The sequence below is a fragment of the Frieseomelitta varia genome, unplaced genomic scaffold (assembly GCF_011392965.1).
Source record: "Frieseomelitta varia isolate USP_RPSP 00005682 unplaced genomic scaffold, Fvar_1.2 scaffold_912, whole genome shotgun sequence".
In the NCBI taxonomy this organism is placed as follows: Eukaryota; Metazoa; Arthropoda; class Insecta; order Hymenoptera; family Apidae; genus Frieseomelitta; species Frieseomelitta varia.
In genome coordinates, this window is record NW_025110715.1 from 1 (window position 1) to 23282 (window position 23282).

Here is a 23282-nt window from a genome sequence, read left to right on the forward strand (position 1 = left end):
GTGTGTGTGTGTGTGTGTGTGTGTGTGTGTGTGTGTGTGTGTGTGTGTGTGTGTGTGTGTGTGTGTGTGTGTGTGTGTGTGCGTGTGCGTGTGTGTGTGTGTGTGTGTGTGTGTGTGTGTGTGTGTGTGTGTGTGTGTGTGTGTGTGTTAAAAGTGTAAAACATGCAATAAACAATTAGAAATGAAAAATTTTTTTTTAAGTTTCAAACTTTGCGAGAGTAAGATAATGTTAGACTAGCTCAGAGCTAGAAATATTTAAATTCTTCAAAATATGGCTGACTGTCAAGGTACTCGTATAAAAAGGAACAACTATTATTATTGTTAAATAACTTATTTCAACTTATTCTAGAATATTCTAGAAGCTCCGATTTTATGAGATATTGTTCATTAAACCTAATTTGTTAGTTTAAAAATATATCTGAAGACATAGAAAAATATGGAAAGTATTATAATCTGTAGTAAGTTAGTATCATTAAATTCAATTCTTAAAGAAACTTTGTAAATTCCAATAAAAAAAAAACTAGAAATAAAACCAAGATTGACAGAGCGATTGCTTTTGCTAAAGATATATATATATATTTAGTAATTATAAAAATATACAAGGTATTGTAATCCATAATGGATTATAGTACTATTATTAAGCTTTCTCGAAGAAAACTTCCCAAATTTCTTCCAGCAAAAGTATCTTAGAAATATATTTTAAATAAATAATAGAAAATTAATAAATTTAATATAGTAAATATTATTATAAAATATTGAAAAATATAATAATATTTCAATCTCTAATCGATTAATCGATTTTCGATTCTAAAAAGAGAGATTTTTACCTGAACAGGTACGGTTCGACGAACTTTACGGCAACTTCCGGTGTAATATAACCTCCTGACAAACGCCCAGAGGAACTTGATGCCACGTGTAAACAATTTGCCAAAATCAGCCAATATTATCAGAAACATTGGAATACCGAAGATAGCGTACACTATAGTAATGGCTCTTCCGGTGTTTGTACTCGGTGAAATGTGCCCGTATCCTAAAATAAGAGATGGAAAGACTTGAGCGATCGTAGTAAATTGGAATTGTACGATTCACTCATTCGGTAATGAGAATCGATATTTTCGAAAGGATCAAATCTCTCATTACACGCGTCCATATATATATATATATATATACATATATATATTTCTATGGGACAAAAATAAATCTGGGAGATACTAAATACGTGGTAGCATTCGATCTAACTTTAGCAATTTTAGTTGTACAATTTGGCGGTCGTTTGCTCGTAAACTAGTCGCATTCTTTAATAATAACTTTTCTTTTAAGTATGCATAAGCCTTTTACATAAGCAGACTATTATTTGTCGCAAAATTTTGAGACTGTTTGTTTCGACGTTTAAGAAATTAAATGTTTTGCTTATTTTGTATTCGAATATATACTCTTGACGAAAATTTTAAAGCATTATTCACTTTTTCAATGAAACGAACCCTTTCCTATGATGTTTTAGGAAATAAGAATCTTATAATTATAATTTTTTCATATTTAAATGTAATTAATTACAGTTTGTATAGCTATTGTATTTCGATTAAAAGAAAGTTCAAAGAGTAAGAAAGGGAAAACATTTTAATTTTACAAAACTAAATTATAATTGAGACGGTAAATGAATGACTTAAAGTAGACAAATGTTTAATAGGAAAAAAATACTCAATATAAATTTTATTTCATACGGATGTCAAATTTGTCGGATTTCAAAATGTCAAATTTATATTTTCGTTTATCTATCATTGTATATAAGAAAATCATAAGTATTATAAAATATTTATTTAATCAAAAAATTAGCATATCTTTTAAAATTCTAACATACTTTAAATTTTTGAGAGACAATGTACCTTTATCATAATTTAAAATGTGATTTTAAAATTGTTTTAATATTTGAGCAATTTAACATTTCACTTATTAAATTTGAATATGTCTTCAACATAATAATTATGATTTGAAATTTTGGAATTATTTGCTCCAATATAATTCTCTGCTTATTAAATTTGAATCGATATAATCGAGGTGTATAACTTGTATTTCATCCAACATATGTATAATTGTCACATGTATAATTGCAATCGCCTCATTAGCATAGATCAAAATAATTATGTTCAAAGTTACTCGGGCTTACAAAATTAAATTTTGATATAATAATCTATTTGTTTTGGATTATTAATAATGTTGATAGGTTTGTTTTTTTTTTTTTTTTTTAATACTAGAGCTAGCACAGTAATTGAAATGATTATAATTCATAATTTTTATATTTTTTCAAAACATGTGAATTGTTCTTTACTGTTCAATATATTTTATCGTATACCTTTTATCTTGATTTTTTAAATGCAAACTGTATATTATCGATATTATTAATTTAAATTAATAACATTTACTTTTGTCCCATTGATAATTCTTTTATTATTATGAAATTCGTTATTAAGTTAGACTAAAGAATACACGAATTCAAGTTTCTAAATTACATACAGTTTTTAAATTAAATTCCCCTCAATTTTCATAATTATTACCTATTATCATAAAATTACAAATTTCTAATTAGACATCCAACTTACTAGATCATGCAAATTTAAAATCTCTCGTATTTAAGAATTAAATATCTTCTAAATTTTAGTATCACTATCAATCTAAATGTGTCCTGAAATACGGGTCTTGAATTACTTTTGTTTTTTATAATTATTATCAATTTAAACATAAAATCTGAATTATAAATTTCTATTCTCAATACCAATAATATCAATATTGTAAATAGTAATAAATTGTCAATCAAATTAATACATTACTAATATTAATACTCTTAATCTTTTTACAAAGACAAAAAAAATATCCAAAATATCCTAAGACTCGTCTTTTAAATATTCACGCCGCTAGCACAAAACGCGTGCGCAATCAGATTTTGACAACCAATCATACCCATAATCAGTCAGTACAACTATATCAGCCAGTTTGGAAAATCAATACAGAACTAGTAAAACCTTTCACGACAACTATATCGCTTCACATCCTCACATATCGAGCTTCCATTTTCCCTCCACGTTTTTCCTTATTTCCAAGCTATTCCCGATTTCCTCTCACCGATAGTGGTTATAACTGTCAGACAGTAAACGACCGCATTGAGAAAGCTCCAACTTCTTTGCCCGCTGTATGTATGAACGCCTGCTTCGTGAGCGGTGTGCAACTGCTCTTCAAACTCCATCAGCTTCCGGCGAGCCATGCTCTTCCAATCATCCTCCCTCAAATTGTGACTGTAATTCCACAAACTATCGAGGAAATCTCGTTTCACGCGCTTCACGCCGCATTTGTAGAACGTCTCGAATGCGCCCTCCGTGAACCGGAAGATAAAAGCACCCAGGCCGCAGTAGATCATCACCAACATCAATTCCGTCATGCAACGATTTCTCAATTCTCTTACAATATCTGCCTCCTTAGGATTCTGCGCAACAAAAGCCTTGAACTCTTGAACCACGTCTTTCATCGCCCTTAAAAAGTCCATGAAAGTAACTTTTCCTGGTTGGTCCAATCTTACTTGCAAGAATTTAGCTGCTGCTTCAGCTTCGGTTGTTTCTTCTTGTTTCGGTGGTTCGATCTCTTCTGGTTGTTCTTGCTCGTTTTCCTTCTCTCGTTCGCCGCCTTCTTTATCTTGTTTCTTCTTACCGAAAAATGGCAGCCAAGAGAACCAGCTCTTTCTACTCTCAGACTCTTTCAATCGTTCGATAGATTTTTCGATGGATTCTTGCTCGCTTTCCGTCAGTGGCACACTGAACTTCCTTCTTCTCAGTATCGTTTCTTCTTGAGCATCCTCGAACATGTCTGGAGTATCTGGATCGAGAATGCTCTTCTCTCTTTTTAGATATTCCTCTTGAGCCCTGGCGAAGTCTTGGATGAGGCTGTCATCGCTCAGAAGAATTATCTGTTTCTTCACGTCCGACGGGGATCGTTTCATCACGATTTCTTCCGTTTGCCGAGGGAATGATTCGCTTTTTTTAACTTTGGGATCTTCGTCGGTATCGTCAGTTTGACTGTGAACCCTAGAACGTCTTCTTTCAGGTTTCACTGGATCATCCCCCTCGAGTTTCTGTTTACTAGACTTCTCCCTTGACTTCTCCACCACCTCTTTCGTCCCAACTTCGGTGTTACTACTTATTCTTTTCGAGGAACTTTTCTTCACCCTGACCTTTCCTGTCTCCGGTGATTTTGTTCTCCTCGGATGCTTCTCTATCTCCTCCATGTCGCTAGAATCCGACGACTGGCCATGCCTCTCTATTCTCTCCCTCGATTTTTTCTTCAAACGTCTCTCCACCTTTCTCGGCTCAACCGGTTGATCCGTATCACCGTCGATGTCCTTCGACCTCGGTATAGCATCCTGATACTTCGTAACAGCCTCCCCACTCTTCGTTGGACTTCCGTTATCCAATTCCTTCTTTACCAACCGTGCGATGGTCTCATCTTTCGCGTCACTTTCACGTGCTTGCGATTCCTTTTGAGGGGAACTCTTCTTCTCGTTCATCGCCTTTCTGTCCACAGCGTCGTCAACCTTAACTGGATTTCTCTTCTTTCTTTCTTCGACCTTTGGTTGCGAATCTTCTTGGTTTTTGCTTCTTCTCTCTCGTTCCTGTAACTCGGCTCGCTCAGCATCCTCCGCCATTTGCTCCATTTTGGCGCGTCTCGCCTGCTCCTCGTCATCGGAAGTCTCCACCAACTGTTGGTTCCTCGAGGAAGGGTCCGGCGTTTTTTCGCGCTTCCTGGCCGCAGCCTTGCGCCGCCTGTGCACCGTGTAGCTGTCCTCCATGTCTCAGGACACGGAGAATACAGAGAAGATACAGGTCGAACGCTCGAGCGAAACTCGAACTACGATTTCTGACGCGAAAACAGGAAAACTGCACGACTGCGTCTTGGCTGGTTCCCAGTGCAGACGGACACCGGGACAGAAATAAAACAGAGGCTGCTCCCACCACGCTGCCAGCTACCAGTGGAACCAGATGGTTTTGCCGCAGCGGGTATCGAGCGAAGGCGCCACGCGAATCGCGCGCAACCGGGAGGACAACTGCGATCGGGCGTCGCGGTGCCGGCTCCGCAGCCACTGCAGCTCGTTTAACACCAGCCGAACCTGCAATCGGTTACTACCACCACCCACCCCTTCTATTCAACTGCCATGCGGTTCTTTGTTTTAGACTGTTACGCTACGCTTTCTCTATTGTCCAACGAACACGATTTGTGTCATCGAGTATTTTTTTTAGGAGTTCGATGCAACACAATGTCGTAGTTTAAACACATTGGGAAATAAAGATAACAGACTCCAAATCGAATAATAGATTCTAAAATCTACTCCACAGTAAGAGTCAATAGTTAGAAATAATAGGAGTTGTTCAAATATGAGTCCGTATGTCCAACGAGATTGATTTGATCTTTTTAAATTTCGCGAAATATAAATATTACATTGCTTACTCTAGAGCTTCATTTTCCCAGTTTTTACCGCATTTTAATTTCCACTCGCTTTTTACGAAAAGCACTATGTGTACTATGTCATTCAAGTTACAATGAAAAAGAGAACGAAGAATTATGAAGATGAAAGTTTCAAAAGAAAAGAAAAAAAAAACGAAAAGGGAAGAGAAAGAAATAAAACGAGGCGTTAACGAAGCTGAGAGCTTTTCACGAGTAGTTAAAGTGCACGAGAAAAATTGGTTCGATAAAGAGCATTCGGTGAAGCATTAAATCGATTTCAATCCTCCCCTGTTTTAACTGGTAAATTCGCTAGCTTTTAAGGTGGTGCGATTTATATATATATATAGAATTAAGAATGACTGATAGATTAAACACCTGCTGCGCTAATTTCTGAACAACAGAACACACGTCATTCCCCTTGTTCTTTTTTCAGCCAAACAGAACTCTTATTTCATTTTCTTAATACCACAATTACCAGAGTGGTTACAATTTCCTATTACTACTTTATACATATAATAAAGATTATATTTGTAATAAAAGACAATTCTTCTATTCTTTCATGGAAATAATTATAACTAAACCTAAACTTCTACATTGTAATTAGAGATTACAAATAGTGATATAATAATATAATTCAGAATGTATTCTATATAAATATTATTTATAATAAAAAAATTGCATTTCGCTTATGGAAATATTATATGAAATTTCCTGTTGTATGAAAGCTTAGTCTTTAAACTAAAACTTTATCAGGTTTTTTGGTTTTGAAATCCATTTATGAGTAATGAAGTAAAACTTCATTACTCATAAATGGATTTCATATATTTGAAAATATTTATCCATAACAATATTCATTGTACTTTTTACGATGCTTGAATGGCTTTTCAAAGACCTGTTGTTAAAGATTAAAATGTTCATCATCTGACATTTCATACATCAGATATCACATATTGTACACTCAGAGAAAATATTCATACACTCGATGAAAAATTGTCGATATTTTAAGCTCTTATAATTCCGTGAAAAAAATTACACGACAAACTTTAAAGAATAATAATAAAATGAAAATTGTAGATGGAGATCGTAGATTGAAAAATTTTATAAGACTAACAATAGGGAAAGAAAAGGTCGTTCAAGATGAAATCGTTCCGTAAAACAGTTTAATAAGACATACCACTGGCCGCAACAATAAAGATCAATTTAAGTGGATTCTAAAGTATACAAAAATAAAGATGATATGCGCAAACAGATCTTTTTGGAAAGTTACCAACACGAACACAACGAAACGTCGCTTAGGCACACGCAGCGCTACCTAAAATAAAATGTCCGATCGATGCTGTGGCTTCTTTGTGTAAAGTTAAATAAACCATGATTAATTACCGTCCGTCTTGATAACCGATTCATCATTTCGAGAAATTTGAAGACATGGTTCGATGACATGTGACTTTATATAATTATTTGTTTCAATATTTACTAATTAGAGTATAAATACACTCATTTATATATTTTTAGTGAAATTATGTGATTTTGGATAAATAATTTTTAGTTTTGTTTTTATAGAAGTATAACGCGAATTTTATTCAAAATTGTAAATAGACAATGGAAGTATTTTTAGATCGAGAAATTCTAATCTTAAAATTCTATTTAAAACAGAATGGAAACAGTACAATGTGCCAGAAATATAATAAATTAATGGGAATACATGTTTTTACGAAAATGATTTTAAAAATGGAACAGTTAGATAATTAAAGTATATGGAATAGTTAAAGACTTGTTCTACTGACTAAATATTGCGATGAGACAACATTGTCAAGTATAAATAACACATAAAATGCATTATCATGTATTAATAAAGTTAATTGACTTAATTAAATTATATTAATAAATATATATTGATTATTTATCTGCAGTCTAATCATAGAACACATATATTTTTGATACTTTCAATTTTCAATTAATTTTTAATGAAATCATACGATATATTGAAATTATGGATATAAAAGGAAAATTTGTCATCTTTCTTCTGTTCAATAGTAATCTTTGATACTAAAATTGATATTTCTTATCAAGATTTATATTACACTTATTCATATGTACAACTTCAAAGGAATTAAAATGATGAATAAAAGTTAATTAAAAAAAAAAGCTTATATAAAGCTTAGAAAACATAAAGTGAAACATAAAGTTCAAAACGAAATATGAAACTGAGGATGATAAAACATTTTCTATTTTTTACAAGTCCTACTAATTGTAAGCTTAACTTAAGCAATACCCATATGCTAACAGAATCTCTAGATTTTGCTTTATATGCATGTTCATACAAATTTATGGAAAGCATAAAATTTTTGGGTTGGAACTCTGAGCGAAGATTAAGTAAAACTGGAGTTGTTTTCTTTTAAATGAACAATGATGTTAAAATTTAAAATAGTATATAAACGTATATACATAAAAATTGACAATCCTTTTTCTTTTAATTTTAGCGACAGAAATATTCACAATTTTTCTCGGTATTCTTTTTTGACGCCATTCGGATGTATTTATTTCTATTCTGTATAAAACGCGACATTCGAAGATCGCCGGCGTGTTATAAATCGCTTCGAACGCGTTCGAAATAGAATTGAAACGCGAAACAACGAACAACGAAGTTTCGCGGACTACTAGACAATTTAATTCACCACTGATTTTATCGTGTGATTCCTTCCGCAACGATACCTTGAATATTTTTTTACTCATTTTACTCACATTCGCTAGAATGTGAATTAAATGATACAAATTTACTGCCTTTGTGTTCAACGAATTATCACCTCGTATTTTGTAGTAATAATATAATTCGAAAATAAATATATTTTCTAACATCTTTCTAGAGTAATTTCCAATATCTTTCTAGAAATATTATTCTGATATTTTTCTACTTTTCTGATTCTAATTAAAATTTGTTTCACACTTTAATTTCGTTTTCTATAATTTTTATTTATTATACTAATTAAAGTATTGGTTTATGTACCCTTGTATATGTTTGTCTATAATTTGCTTGCTTTAGAAAATGATTTGTGCTGTTTTGATGTTTGCTTGAATAGTATTGATTCTGAAAGCTCGATATTTTCGTTATGGAGAATAGTGGATCAAAGAACGATGCTCTTAAAGACTCAGATTCCTTGTTTTATTGAACCATTAAGCTCTTTATCTAATAAATCTAAGGTTATCTAATAAACAAGTAGAAAATCAAGAATAAGCAATGAAATTCTGTACATTCCAATATTTAGAAGATCAAAGAAATTTCGAAAAATCTAAAAAAGTTAGTTTTTGTTAGAGATAAAGAAAAAGTAGGAAGAGTGGAATTTTTAGATTTTCCAAAAAGTTTTGACAAGACGACACTACCAATCAAATGACTAAAATTTCGAAGAAAGATATTTCTAAATTTCAAGTTTCAAATTCGTCACATTGTTAAAATTAATTTGCTGTTTTGTTACAGAAGAATTTAGATATTATTTACGAATCTTCTAAAATATAATTTATAGAAGAATTGCAAAAGCAATTTAATATTTATTGAAATATTGATATAACTTTAAGATAACAAAACTGAAATATAAATATATGTATAATTATAAATTATATAAAAATACATTTACATATTTTTATATAGGAAAGAAACTTAGAAGTCTTTTAGATTTTTAAAGAAACTTCTATAAAACCTCGCGTTAGATTCAAACAGATCTCAAGAACTCTACTCAAGAACTTTATAAAAACTCTCAGAAAAAAAAAATTCAGCTCAATAGATCATATCGAAATTAATTGAAACTTTCTCCTGAAAAAAAAACGATAGTAGATGAAAAAAAAGATAGTAGAATATTGAAGTTTATTAGTTTAATTCTCCGCTAAGGATTGGTTTTGTCAGATTTGTGGTTCCTCGTTGGATTTTTCAAAAGACAGTTTCTCTAGTGAGAAGTTTATACAAAAAAAAAAATCCGATCTTTCGACAAGAATTTAGAAAACGACAACAAGCGCCACATATTTTCATGTCACCCACGTCTCCTCTTCCACCCTTACATAACTTGTAAGTCGTTTTCGTCTCGAAATAGTACGCGTGGGCACATTTTGTCGACGCGAAAGAACATTTTGTTCTTATGATCGCGGTCGTCATCCTGAACTTGTCTTCTTTGTGAAGACGATGCGACTCTTCAACCCTGTTTTGCGTGGAGACAAAATGATGCACGAGCAAACAATACGCGCTTGGAAAACAAGCGTCCGCGACTAATAACTGAGGTCCGTTGGGAAAAAACGAGGTCGTGCACGGTGCATTATTAATTTCAGTACAGTACACTACTCGACGCGTACATATATTTCACAGAAGAATCGGCATGTTCAGTGCATTAGACAGGTACATATTTTGAATTTTCAATGGAGCACTTTGTTTCATGAAGAAAGTCGTATCTACTTTTCCGAGATAATACATCAAGATATAGAACCTTCTTTTGTAAACTTTTGTAAACTTTAGACAAAATATTTATTCCATTTCACGTCGACTTGTGACGAAATATTTGCAACCTACACTAAAACAATTTACAGAGACTGCATAATCGTAATACTGTTCATTTAATTTTGAACAAAATTTAACGTAGAAGTTTCTGTTTTTAGTCAGAATATTCTGCAGAATAACTTTTAAATTATGAAAGACAGTTTTCGCTGTATAAGTTGAAGAAGATAATAAAATATTTATATTAAAATATATATATATATATAAAGAAGACACATCATTAGAGCGTTTGGTAGATTTCTGTCACTTAATTTTTTTATTTTTCGAGTTTTTAAATACTTAAAAATTTATTTCTGTAACTCAAAAGCTAAGTAATAAAGGAATTATCTAATTATCTAATTGCTTTCTTAAGTTTCTAATTATAATTAGATTATGGATGTTTGTGCAAATAATTATGTATATTTTATACATCTCATATGTTTCTACATGTTATATATATGCGTATAATAATTTAATTTAAATTTTAAATTTTGCACAAAAGCATAAAAATTCATATTGATCAATTTGCTTTTTAAAAAGGTCAACTGCAATATAGATTTCTGAAAAGCTCGATGCAACGAAGGTTTTTGAAAGGTTTTGAAAAGGTTTCAATTACAAGATTGGAAAATTCAGTTACACTATAGATAGCATATTTTGCACTTTGCCAAATGCTAATAATTAGATTGCATTTTATTATTTTCATAAAAATATAAATTGGCAAAATCTGCGATTTACTAATAATTGTTTGATAATTATTATTCTTTATAACACGAACCCGAGAAACTAAATGTTACTTATAGCTAATTTAAAAAGTTATATGAATTTACAATCTAATAATTTTAAAAACTATTCATGCACGTTATTTGAAAAATTTGAAAATATTTTGAACAAAAATAGCAATAGAAATTCACAATGAAATATTTCATAATATAAAGGACTAAAATGCACGATTTATTCTGATCTTTTTGCTGTGTTTAAAGAAGAAATCTAAAGGAATTATACATTTTATGACGTAATGCATGCGATGTAATTATACGATTACATGAGAAAAAAATTAATGAATGAATAAGAATTTAAATAGTTGATAAGTTAAACAGCATATTATGGTCACTTAAAGAAGAGAAACTGAAGGATGGAAAGTATATTTATTGTTACTTAAACTAAGACAGTAAAAGAGTTCATAAAGGATAATGATTCTATTAAACTCGTAAAATGCTTTTAATTTTATATATTAAGATTGGTAAAAGAAAGAAGAAACTTTAAAATAGAACTCTGTTAACGTTCTTGATGCTGAATGAGATAAAAGTGTTAATTAAATGGACACGACCATAAATAAGAAGTGAAATATTTCAATGTAAAAAGGTTTTTACTTCAGTGGAAAAATATGCAAGCATAATGTTAAATATATTGTTATATTATACTTTTCTACATTATAAAAAGAAATTGATGCTCTAGTTAGAGGCAACTCGAAAGAATAAATCGGCTGTATATATACAGTCAGGATTATTTTGTCTCTTTAATATTCTACATAGTAACTTTTAAATTAAGAAAGACAGTTTTCACTGTATAAGTTGAAGAAGATAATATCATATTTATATTAAAATATATATATATAAAGAAGTTATACGTCATACAGTAATGGACAAAATTATAGAACAGATTTTTATATGTTGCATCTTCAGAGTGAACATGCAAAATCTTATGTTCATATGATATACAGAAAAAAAATTAAAAAAAGAAATATAAGTAAATTAGACCAAACTATAGCAATTTCAGTCAAGTCCATATGTTGTATATGCAATATATGCAATATCTAGTAGTATGTATAAATTCTTTTTCTTTTAATTACAAGAAATTTACAAATATGTAAACTGTGTTATAATCTTGTCTACTAATGTACAGATATTTATTGTATTTTAATTTAAAAGATAGTCAAACAAATATGCTCCAACTACAAGAAAATAGAAAATCACAAATCACATTGGAGATATTGATTTTAGAACGAATATTGATTAAATTTTTTACTTTTACTTGTAACTACTCAGACCTCTTAAAGTTTTAACTTGTTCTCCTTAATACCTTACCCTCAAATTCATTTCAACGTGAACAAAGATAACTTTCACTGTATAAAAAAAGAAAAAACGAATAACGACATATTCCTCCCCGAAAAAAGAATAAAAATATATGAATTCTACATATGTACAACTATAACTTCACAGTTGTAAGAATTTTCGATTAACGCTTTACGATTAACCCACAATTGATACCATCAAAAACACATACGTTATACTAAACTCGTGTCACTGTAAATAATGCTGTCTTACAGTCAGTCAATTTGAACGAAAAACTGCATTGTTCGGGTTCCACTGTTTATTCCTTCAGCGTTGTTTTATTAACATCGGCTTCCACTTGTACGTCGGCCAACGAGCCAAAGACCTCGGATCTCAGTTTACTATCTCGAAAGCTCGTGTGTATAAATCAATTTAATGGATATCGGAGACAGCAGATTCGTGGAGAATCGTGGAAGAACAGGATAAAAAAGATAATCGTCACTTTATCGAAAATGATCGGGATATGTAGGTCACGAGGGAGTATCAGAATCTGTATCAGAACATATCATCTCGCATGGAAACTGGAAAAAATCGCGGTCAAGCTCATTTCTTCGTACATATATATATGCGCTACTATTTGAAAATTTACGCATATTTGGTTATCTTCGGGAGAATTTAATTTAATTGGGAAATTGTAGATGAAAAGGTCAAGTTTTTTTATTGTATAGAATATTAGGAATTTTTATTTATATAGAATATTAGACATATTAGCAAGATCAATGAACATTGGGGATATTAGAAAAATCTGATATTTTTGTATATATTTGCGTCAAAAGTTTGTTATTGAAATTAAAATTACGGAATGATCTTCACAATCGCAAATGGCCAGGTCATTCCTATTCCGATTTATGGACAAGAGTGTGCATAGCACAAAATGGAAATTGTTTTAGATTAAATAAATTTAGACAAAAAATCGTACAGATAAATTTCCGGAAATATTTTCGAATGTTAGTTTAACAATCGTGACTCACCTATAGTGGTGTAAATGGTGCCGCAGTAAAATACAGCGTTCCAAAAGGTCCATACTTTTTGTCCACGGTCTGTCAGTCCACGCTTGTAGAACTCGTACAAATGCTCCTCGTATTCCATCAATTCTTTTCTCGCCCGTCCACTCCAAAGCTCTGAATTCGAAGCCAGTACTTTGTCGTCACACAATTGTTGGATTGCAGTCAGTGTCTTATTTCTGTGACATTTAAACATTTACAAAATTTTTCGATATTCGATTCTATTCTCTCTCGTTTCTTTGTTCCTTTTACTTGAACCAATAAAAAAAATACTATGGAAGATATTATGTAGAAAAAATTATGCACACTTAGTGAAAGTTTAAATATCAATAGATTCAGATTACAATAAATTCAAAGTTCGAAAAAAGTTTTAAAAATTCAAGAGTAGGCTGGTGACCGTCAGAGAAATTTCATTTTCTTTTTTTCGTATTTTAATTTTGGAACACAATTCAGTATTATTAAATGATGGTAGAATTTGTAATATTAGATCTTATAGATTAGATATTAATAAAATATAGCTATTATAGGAAATTATAGGAAATTATAAAATTAATTTATCAACTAATCCTGTTAATTAATTTATCTTATTTTTCAGAAACAAATAAATAATCAATAACTCTGTAATTCTTGTCCTGCATTATTTAAATGTTATTCAAATCTAAGAAGATGCAGGACAGACAATAAAATGGGGAAAAAAATATAATAAAGAAATATAGAAGAAAGAAAATATAGAAAAAAAATATAGAAGAAAAATATAGAAGAAAGAAAATATAGAAGAAAAATATAAAAGAAGACATGTTTTTCAAAAAAATAGGAAATTTTGTAAGGACTATAATATGTTTGATAATTTTATCGTGGAAATTCAAGTTTGAAAGATTTAATTATACGAGAAAAGAAATTCTCCAAATGATCAAACAAATCAATCAAAAGTGCTCTTAGTGAGACAAAAAACAAAACTTAAAATCTATCTAAAAAACTGTATCTAAAACTGTAATTTGCTAGAGTGTAATATTTTTATATCTCGAATAATTTAAAACGTTACATCTAAAAACGTGCTTTTTTTAATTATTCAAAACCATGACCTGATTATTTTAAGCAGCTTACCACACTATATTATACCGTGTGCCTTGAAACATATTTCATATTATTTACAATCCCTTTTCTCTCCAGTTTTCTTTCAATTAACACCGCGTGGCTCTAATAAAAGTTCGCATGTTCACGAAGGACCACAGATATTTGCGTACCAATAAAAAAGAAAAAGGTTACAGAGAAAGATTATGGTTACATTGAGTGAGTACTTGACTGGAGACACGTGCTTCATTTTCCTTCTTTTTATCGAATCGGTCACGCCATCGGCGATTTTTCTACAAATAAAAAAGAGGTCAAACGCGAATTCTAAGGTAAACCTGACCTTCATCTTAAGGTCGATCGATCCTCCACTGTAAAAGTATCGTCGAAAAATCAATGTACCTTCAAACCAGACGAAATTGCTACTGATAAGTGGAATAAGTCAAGAAAAGCGTCAACGTTATTATGAATTCTATGTACAGTGGCTCATAAAATTACTTGACACACGCACATTTTATCGAACACATTTTTACGTTTATATTATATATGTTTTGACATTTTATTGACATTGTAATATTAACATGTAATAAAACGCGACTGATATTGAAGATTAAAACTTATTGAAAATTAAAACGATTTTACATTGAAAACTAATGAGGCTTTAAAGTTTGAAACTGATCTGCAAATATACGTATAAGATATTATAAAATAGGTTTATTATAAACATCTGAAGCATAATCTAATTGCAACTGTTTTTCTAAATATTCTGAAATTTCTTTTTCATTCATTTCTGAAGTTTCAAAATTCATTTCATCACTGAATACAGATAAAATATAATATAAATCCACAGGTTCTACAGATAATAAATCTACCTAGTTATAAAAAATCATCGATATTATTCTACGACTAAATAATCTCCTTAAAAAATTCTAATAATAGTATATAAAAGATATACTCTGCATATATTTGAAAACAAATTAAAGTTAGAACCAATTTCGGTAACAAATATCATTACCAAGTTGAAGCTTTAAACTTCCTTCGTTTTTACCAATATATGTATAATCGAATTGCATTTCTCTCAATAAAAATAGAATTTTCATTGGACAAGATATTTGGCTGCATTCGCTATTATCTGCTTTTTCTTATAATAAATTAGCTGAAAATGTTTCAATATTGTTTGTATTATAGCCAAACTCGCAATCGTAAGAAGAAATATGATTGAAAAGATTAAAGTAGAATTTATAAGGAATAGCGGCAATTTGTAAGGAAACATGATTTATACGCGGACACCATTTGATATCGTATAGAAGAACACTTTTCTAGGACTACGAAGAGTATTGCCTTGCGATTCTAAAGAGATGAAAAATGTAAGGGATACGTACTCTGTATAAACGTTATCATGATAATTTGAAATACGCTTGCGTGACAGAAAGCTTCAGTATCATCAGCTTAGGATTCAAATATAGTTAGCGATTCAAATATACACGTCATTGCCGTAAACATCGCAATTTTCACTGCAATCGACCAAAATAAATTAATTTTAGTTGTTTTCTTTTATCTATTTTAAAAGTTTATTAAATTATTAAACAAAATAATTAATATCAAGTATTGAAACAAAATTTTGTATTATTACATTACTAATAAATCGAAAGTTTTTATTAACAAGACGGTTGTATTTTAAAGGAAAATTTGATTAATATTTTTGAAATTCTTCTTTTAAAGTTGAAAATACCTATTGTTACTCTTATAACAAACACTTATTTTTTATTAGATTTATTTATTTATTTATAAAGACTTCATTACCTAAGTAATGATAAAAAAAATATCTAAACAAAGATAAAAAATGTTTCAGAGTATACTTAATATTTGGTCCTAACTATGAGGTATGCAACAGAATGGAAATTATAATAGTTTTAATGTTAATTGTTCGATCGTCCTATATTTTCCACTGGTGTTGTAGATCTGGTGTTTCACGATTAGAAACCGATAGAATATATCATCAATGTACATGCATGTACATGGAACTTATATTAATTATAGAGATTATCGCAGTTCCTTGAATTAAAAACATAAACTAATATTCTACGTGATAAATGGAAAGTAAAATCGCTAGTGGACTATATGCAGAAAATTTTGTACTTCTTCTACATTGGAAATAATAAATCATAATCTCCATTGTATAATTAACAAGAAAAATTCGTAAAAAATTAAAAAAATTGAAATTTTGCACAAATTATTTATTTAATTCTTTTTATCTTATAATGCAATTTCATAAATATTCACAATAATATAAAAAAATTAAAATTTTTTTGAGGAGAGTGTTATCACTTCTAAGATTGTTTTTCAGCAGATCAAAAAAATGGTTCCATTATTAACAAGGCGTTTGTGCAAAATTTTCAGTTTTTTTTTTTAATTTTTCAGCTTGGAACTAGCATCTCGAATAAAAAGGAAAAAAGAAATAATAGAAGAACGAAAAACGCGTTCTATCTTAGCCTCTCATTCTGTATAAAATATTAAAGAGATGCACTTTTTAAATCCATCCACTTTTCTAAACAGAAATTCTGCTGGGATATAAACTACAGATATGAATCAAAGATCTAGGTTAGACTAAAATAATACATTTAAGTTTACTGCGAATTCAGAGTTGAATTCCATTTCTATTTCGTCCGACAATTAAAGTTTGTTCGAACGTGTTAATGAATTTCAATACATTCTTTCATCTCGAAAATTAGAAATTTAAAATTAGCGAATTTTTTAATACGTTAATTGCTTTCCTACTGTCAAATTTTTTTAGCAATATTCTAATATACTTTTATAATTATTTAAAGTTTTTCAATTTTGAAGTAAACTCAAGTATTCTGAAGCTTTTGAATTGTTCTAAGATTTTTGTACATGTATTTGCCTTAGATCTTTAGAAAATACGGATGTACTTTATTCTATGCATCATTCTCCTGATTCAAAAAATAGAAAGACGTTTGACTCAAAAAATCGAAAAATTAGAATGCAAAATTTACCTCTCTTTTCGAATGTTTCCGTGCATCATGTCCTCGTTGGTTCCCTCGATCGTGACAAATATCATCGCGCCTCCGATACTGTACAAAAGCACGATAACAAATAAGAAAATGTGCGTGAACCATCGTTTGCTCCAGGAACTGACCTGTGCAGAAATTCATAATACTCTTGTATTCATAACACAAGTATACAAGACACATATATACGCGAAGTCAATTAACACGGACCTTTTCGTAAAGCCAGAACGCGCTCTTCTCACCGACGCTCAACCCGGATTTGGTCAGATCCTTGATACCCTTGAACTGGCTGAAGACAAACTCGCTGGCCTTATTCGAATAGATCACCTGTGGTTGACCGGAAACAGGAGTCATCGGCATGGGAGTTTGACCATAGGGGGTTGAAACGTACCCCATGCCTGATTGTGGATAAAATTGGCCTGGTAACGGAAGTTGAATTTTCAATCTTGGGGGCGGCGCCTTCCGCCCATTTGGTGAACCTGACATTCTTTTAAAGTGTATTTTCTCGTTGTTGAAAAGAAAACAAATAAAAGTTCGTAATTTATAATATAATCTCGATTAAAATTTCTTTAATCTCTGCAGTATCTAATTTGATGTATTTTTAATTTGATTTTTACGATTTTGATTCCTCGCCTTTGGAATCAACTATCACAGTGCCATCACTCTTTCTTCTCTTTGTGCTTTAACACAATATAGTTTCTACTTTATCTTATGTATCACCAAAGATCGAGTGAGTTATTAGCATGTATTTGTACTTCAAACAACATTAAGACTTTCTTCTTGACGTTTCCAATGGTATTTGATACGAGAACACGCGTATAAATAAATGCTGATGTAGATCCGAGGTAAACTCGGTTGTCAGATCTTAACCAGGATTCCACGAAAAATTTACTAAGAGAATCGGATCGTCGGACAATTGGACACACTTTGCGAATTTACAACCGGATGTATACTCGGTGATAAGAAAATGTTCGAACTCTCCTCTAAAACACGTCTTCAATCATTACAGAATCACGGTATACCACACGCTTGTGCAATTGCTATGTTACTAAATCAAACTACGATTCTTCCAAATCTCGAAATATAGTCACTGTAGAAATCAATTAACATTAAAATCTTTTTTTTTTATTTTGGTATGAATCTTTCTACGTTCCTTGGAATTATCTCAGAAACAATGTAGTCAATATTCACTCGGTAATTTTCGTTCTTCACTTTAATATTTCAAGGGTCAAAGAGAAAGAAAGATTTTCAAGTTTACAAAAGAAAAACACGAAGAAAAGTTGAAGACAGAAGTCTGAGGTAATTAGAAAGAAGTCATGATTACGTATGTACTCATTGATCTTGACCGTTCTTCCCTTTCAAATTCGAACTTGGTGGCCCACTTAATTTCCAATTTCGTTGTTGCCTAAAATTATTCGAGCGACATACCGTGAGTCAATGACCCCGGATAAGATGCATCTTAGCAATAAATAGATTGACTGTTCGCGAACGTGTCGACGAATTTAGGCAACAGGTATACGAATAGTTTCTACTCCTTTTCTATTAATTGATTTATCAGATTCACGCCTTTTCTAAAAGAGAGAACGAAGAAATATGTAATAACGAAGTGTAGGCGATCGAAAAGCAGACTGTTATCTAATAATAAAGATGTTGAAAAAAGGATAGAATTTGTTGAATTCCAAAGATATGCGACGTGCTTGAAAATATTGCGGGAATACTTTCGATGATCGAGTGAAGGATCAAAACGAAAGCTTCAGTCAAGAGAATCTCTTTTCTAGTTGGAAAAATCGTCAGTTAGCTAACCGTCGGGAAAGAAATAAGCTTCTTCACTTAACGATGCAGTACGACGCTTTCTTGAGAATTTCTCTCGTTTTTTTCCTCTTCTTTTCTCTCTTTCTGCACGTGCAGCTTTTTAAGATTGATGCATTGTTCACGTAAAATTCAGCCTTTCCAAGATCTCTCGGGGATGAAATCTCAAATTTATCTCCTTTTTAATTAGTTACTCATCTAATTAAGTCGTTGAATGAATGTTACACTTGTTTAAGTGTAGAATCGCAGAATCACGCGTTTTATTGCTTTACTGAAATTTTCTGTGTTCGCTGAATTCGTTCAAAATTCGTTACAATCTACTCGCCAGAAATTTTATCAAATGGAATATTTAATATTTGTTGCTTCGTTTAATATCAGGGTGATTGCAATGTAAAATCGACTCGATTAATTTCATCGATGAAATATACGTGTCTAATAAATCCAACAGTTGTCTCTTTCCACTCATCTCCAGGAAATCTTGCGGCAGGAAGAATCCTTTCATTCACTTTCTGATCTCTCTTATTCCTTCGTTTCTCACTGATCGAAGAAATCACGAAGTTTGTTCGTCATTTCATTCTAATCGGAAACATGATCGTGTCAGTCTTTATTATCTTAATGCGCATCATTTGTATCAAGGACAGCTGATCCTTAATGAAAGACAATTGCGTTTAGCCCTCCTCCTCCTGAAGACAATTTGTACAAAGCTAGAAAGCTCGAGTCTCATCGATACTGCACTACCAACACAATTTACATTTTTACATAGCACATTTCGTTTACATAGCTCAGTTCTTGATTTCCAAAGAAAATTTGTTATTTTGAAGGGATGTTGATTATTTCAATGCTCGAAGTTGTATCCAAAGATTAACAACAAAAATTTATCTTAGAAAAGAATTTGTTATTTCCATCCTCTTGGAAGCTACATACATCCAAAGATTCACATCGATTCGGAGCATTTATTTCACAATATTATCTCACGTTACGTTGATTTCTTTTTTTCGAATATTTAACAATTTGTCAGCATTTTATTAATTTTATAAATTTGATATTTTATCAGAAAAAACTAATTGTTAAAGATTAACTGGCTACGAGAATGAAATCGCGGTGTTCACTGATCGCGTGCACTGTGTGAACTTTTCGATAATTGTCCCCGCTTGTGTTAGGAACGGAGAAAATCCGGGAATTGTATCGTACGTGACTTTCAGATACCTCTAGCGACGGCGTCGCGACGCCAACTGACTAAGTGAGACTGGTGTCGAGCGTCGAGACGTTTTGAAACGGGCGCTACAATTTACAGGGCCGTATTGACCATTTAAAAATTTATTCAGCTTGTGTGATTGCAACATGATGTCACAAGTCTCGTTTATCTTGAATGTATTAAGAATTAAACGTGTGAAAACATGAACGAGATAAATTTTTATATACTAAGAGATAAATTGTGCTTTTTGATATTTTAGATTAAACTTTTTAAAATATTTGATATGTATCAAAGAATTTTTTTATTTCAAATTGTAAATTAGTTGTAAAAAATCTATGAATAAATAGTTACTCTATCGTTATCACTAAATTTCCATGTACAATTGAATTTAGTAAAGTGAAAAAGTATAATGAAACAATATCTGTGTCAGTATTCTCGACAACGACAAAAATCATTGGAATATTTTTTAAACACAATTGCAAATATCGTAAACGCAATTTCAATTCGCATAGCGATTTGTGAAATCGTATAAAATATTTGATAATTCAACATTAGTCTTTTCATCATACAGAATCTTTTTTTATTTCAGAAAGAAGAAGTTATCTTTACTGAAAATAAAATGTTCCAACACAGAGCAATCTCAAAGTGGGTCACCTATATCGATTACGCATGTCTGAGAGAACTTTTAAAAACACATCAAACACTCGAAACGAAAATCTATACCGAAGCTGTAAACATACACTGAATCGTATCTGAATCATTTATATCCATTATTTGTTAAATGAATCCAATTCCTAATCTATATAGAGTAGTCTATTCTTAATAGAATATAAGATATATATAAAATAGTTCCTATTCTCTAAGAACTATTCCTCTGATCGATTTCTCAAAATCATCGCGCCGTCATGATGCTGTGTAAGAAAGATAATGACACGACAAATTTCAATACGATATCCTGAGAAACTGTTAACAGATGACCGAAGTATAACCTCCCACGCCTCACTGCGTATTTAGATAAGCTGAAAGGCAATGAAGAAAATGATCAGTTTGTTAAGTTGAATACAATTTCGCGGATATATGGCACAACATCGATCAAAATGATGTAAAATCAGATACAGAATATTATATGTAATTTTGAAAGCGAAACTTCGAATCTTTCAAAATTGCAGAGATCAAGACTATTAGAAATTAAATTTTAAAAGATTTTTACATAAATTGTTAGTGGAATTCCAGTTCTAATGAAATTTTAGACTTTTCAAATTACTAAAATTAAAATTATTGAAAATTAAATTTTTTAAAATCTCTATTGAACGACATTGAAGTTATGTTAATGGAGCTTTAAATCTTTTTAAAATTATGAAAATCGAAGCTATTAAAAGTAAATTCTATTCCAATCAGAATCAAAATTCCAAAAATAAGATTAAAAAATAGTTTGATATATCCATAAAATGACATCATAACTACAATGATATATTTTGTTTAACTTTTAATGTAAACTTAATCCACATATCCGTTGAGGTAAAAACGGAAAGGTTTCTTTCTGTATCGTACGATACCATTTCAAAAGAATGAACCATGGAAAAAACCAGTGACGATGCTGACTATATTTAGAGAATATAAATCGAAATGGTATTTTCACAAAACTTATAGAAGAAGAAAGATTATAATCTTTGCGTCAAGAGTAATTTTAAATTGTAATTTGATGAATGTTTCTGAATGATATTCCAAATGGAAGAATATTCCAAATTCCGTAATAAGTAAAATGATTATTATGAATATGTATTATGAATATTAGAATCACTACCATGAGACATTGAATACAGAAAATCATTTTTTGTATTCAATCATTCATTCAAGCATTTTTCAAGTATATAGAAATTATTATACAATATGAGAATTTATATAAGATTTCGGGAAAATTTCTAATTTTTGATAACTTCCATCTTTGTAACTTTGAAAAATTTGAAATGCATAATTTTAAAATTCTATAACGCTAAACTTATTGCTTACTATGCGGTTACTTATTTAGATTTTGTACTGCGGATTTACTATTCAGTATCTAGTAGAATTAGTATATTCTGCATAAACACATACCTATACATATTCATTGTCAAAAGTTTCAAAAGTTAAATATTTTTAAATATTTATGGCTAGAAAATAAAAGCGTTAAAACTTTTACATGAACTTAATTGCAGCAATAACTGAATAGACTGTCATGAAATAAGCGTGAATAACTTGATAGATAGAAAAAGAATTTAATTTTTGAAAGAGGGAAATAAAAGTTTTAAATTCTATCGAAAATTGGGGTTACACATCATCCTTGATGAGTACAAAATTCACGATGTTCCCGCGTATCTGTGTGCATAGTATACAGTTATGTACACACATGATTCTAATCCCTCGTCCTTTAGAGGGCTGACCTACTTAACTTGCCAATGTTTCTTTGATAGCCAAGTCTTTATCAACGAAAAGTTTAATCAAAGATTATTTTCTGACATTAATAGCCAATTTGTTAAATATTATTAATATAATATTCTTTCGCAATAAAATATATCTGAGGAAGAGATATTACCTTAAAAATGGACATTACAAACTTAAAAATGGATATTACATGAATTCCGAATTCATTTTGATTTTATAATAATTCAATAAAATTTAAACGCTTATCAGGCAACATTTAAGTTTTATTTTACATATGTAGGTACTATTCACTATTTATAAATAATATTGTAGAATAGTGAAATTATATGAAACATTGTTGCTATAATATAATTATATGAAACGTTGTTTGGCAAACGTTTTTTGTCATGGCATTTATATGAAACATTAACTACTTACTAAATAACTTGCAATAGTATTTTGAAATCAATTCTCTTACTACAGATTCACGACGTTTCCATGAATTACTGAAAATTGAAAGTTATTATAATAGATATCATAAAGTTTATTTCAAATTAATTGCGAATGAGCGATTATTTTTTCGATAATGTACAAAAGATTTTACACACAACAGGTAAAAATTTCAAATATTTCTGTTTCAAGAACACGTCATCTTGCGTTAAATCGCCG

The 23282-nt window shown here is 30.6% G+C and overlaps 2 protein-coding genes across 2 annotated transcripts; both read right to left on the reverse strand.

Annotated features, from left to right (window-relative positions):
- Positions 1–782: 782 nt before the first annotated feature.
- LOC122537543 (trichohyalin-like) lies at positions 783–5093 on the reverse strand. The gene is made up of 2 exons (XM_043670782.1): positions 3118–5093; positions 783–1030 (listed from the first exon to the last, which is right to left on the reverse strand). Exons 1-2 carry the CDS (start codon positions 4829–4831, stop codon positions 783–785), a joined length of 1962 nt encoding a protein of 653 aa, XP_043526717.1. The 5' UTR covers positions 4832–5093.
- Positions 5094–13253: 8160 nt separating this feature from the next.
- LOC122537511 lies at positions 13254–20255 on the reverse strand. The gene is made up of 3 exons (XM_043670717.1): positions 17420–20255; positions 17195–17272; positions 13254–13291 (listed from the first exon to the last, which is right to left on the reverse strand). The coding sequence occupies exons 1-3, from the start codon at positions 17693–17695 to the stop codon at positions 13286–13288; spliced, it is 360 nt and encodes a 119-aa protein (XP_043526652.1). The 5' UTR covers positions 17696–20255; the 3' UTR covers positions 13254–13285.
- Between the last annotated feature and the right edge of the window lie 3027 nt (positions 20256–23282).

Bases quoted from the DNA above. Each gene is read 5' to 3' on its own strand.
- LOC122537543 (XM_043670782.1), bottom strand. From the start codon at position 4,831: ATGGAGGACAGCTACACGGTGCACAGGCGGCGCAAGGCTGCGGCCAGG. The intron at 1,031-3,117 runs GTGAGAGGAAAT...CTCTTATTTTAG, and splicing joins GACAGTTATAACCACTATCG to GATACGGGCACATTTCACCG.
- LOC122537511 (XM_043670717.1), bottom strand. From the start codon at position 17,695: ATGTCAGGTTCACCAAATGGGCGGAAGGCGCCGCCCCCAAGATTGAAA. The intron at 17,273-17,419 runs GTCCGTGTTAAT...GCTTTTGTACAG, and splicing joins CGTTCTGGCTTTACGAAAAG to TATCGGAGGCGCGATGATAT.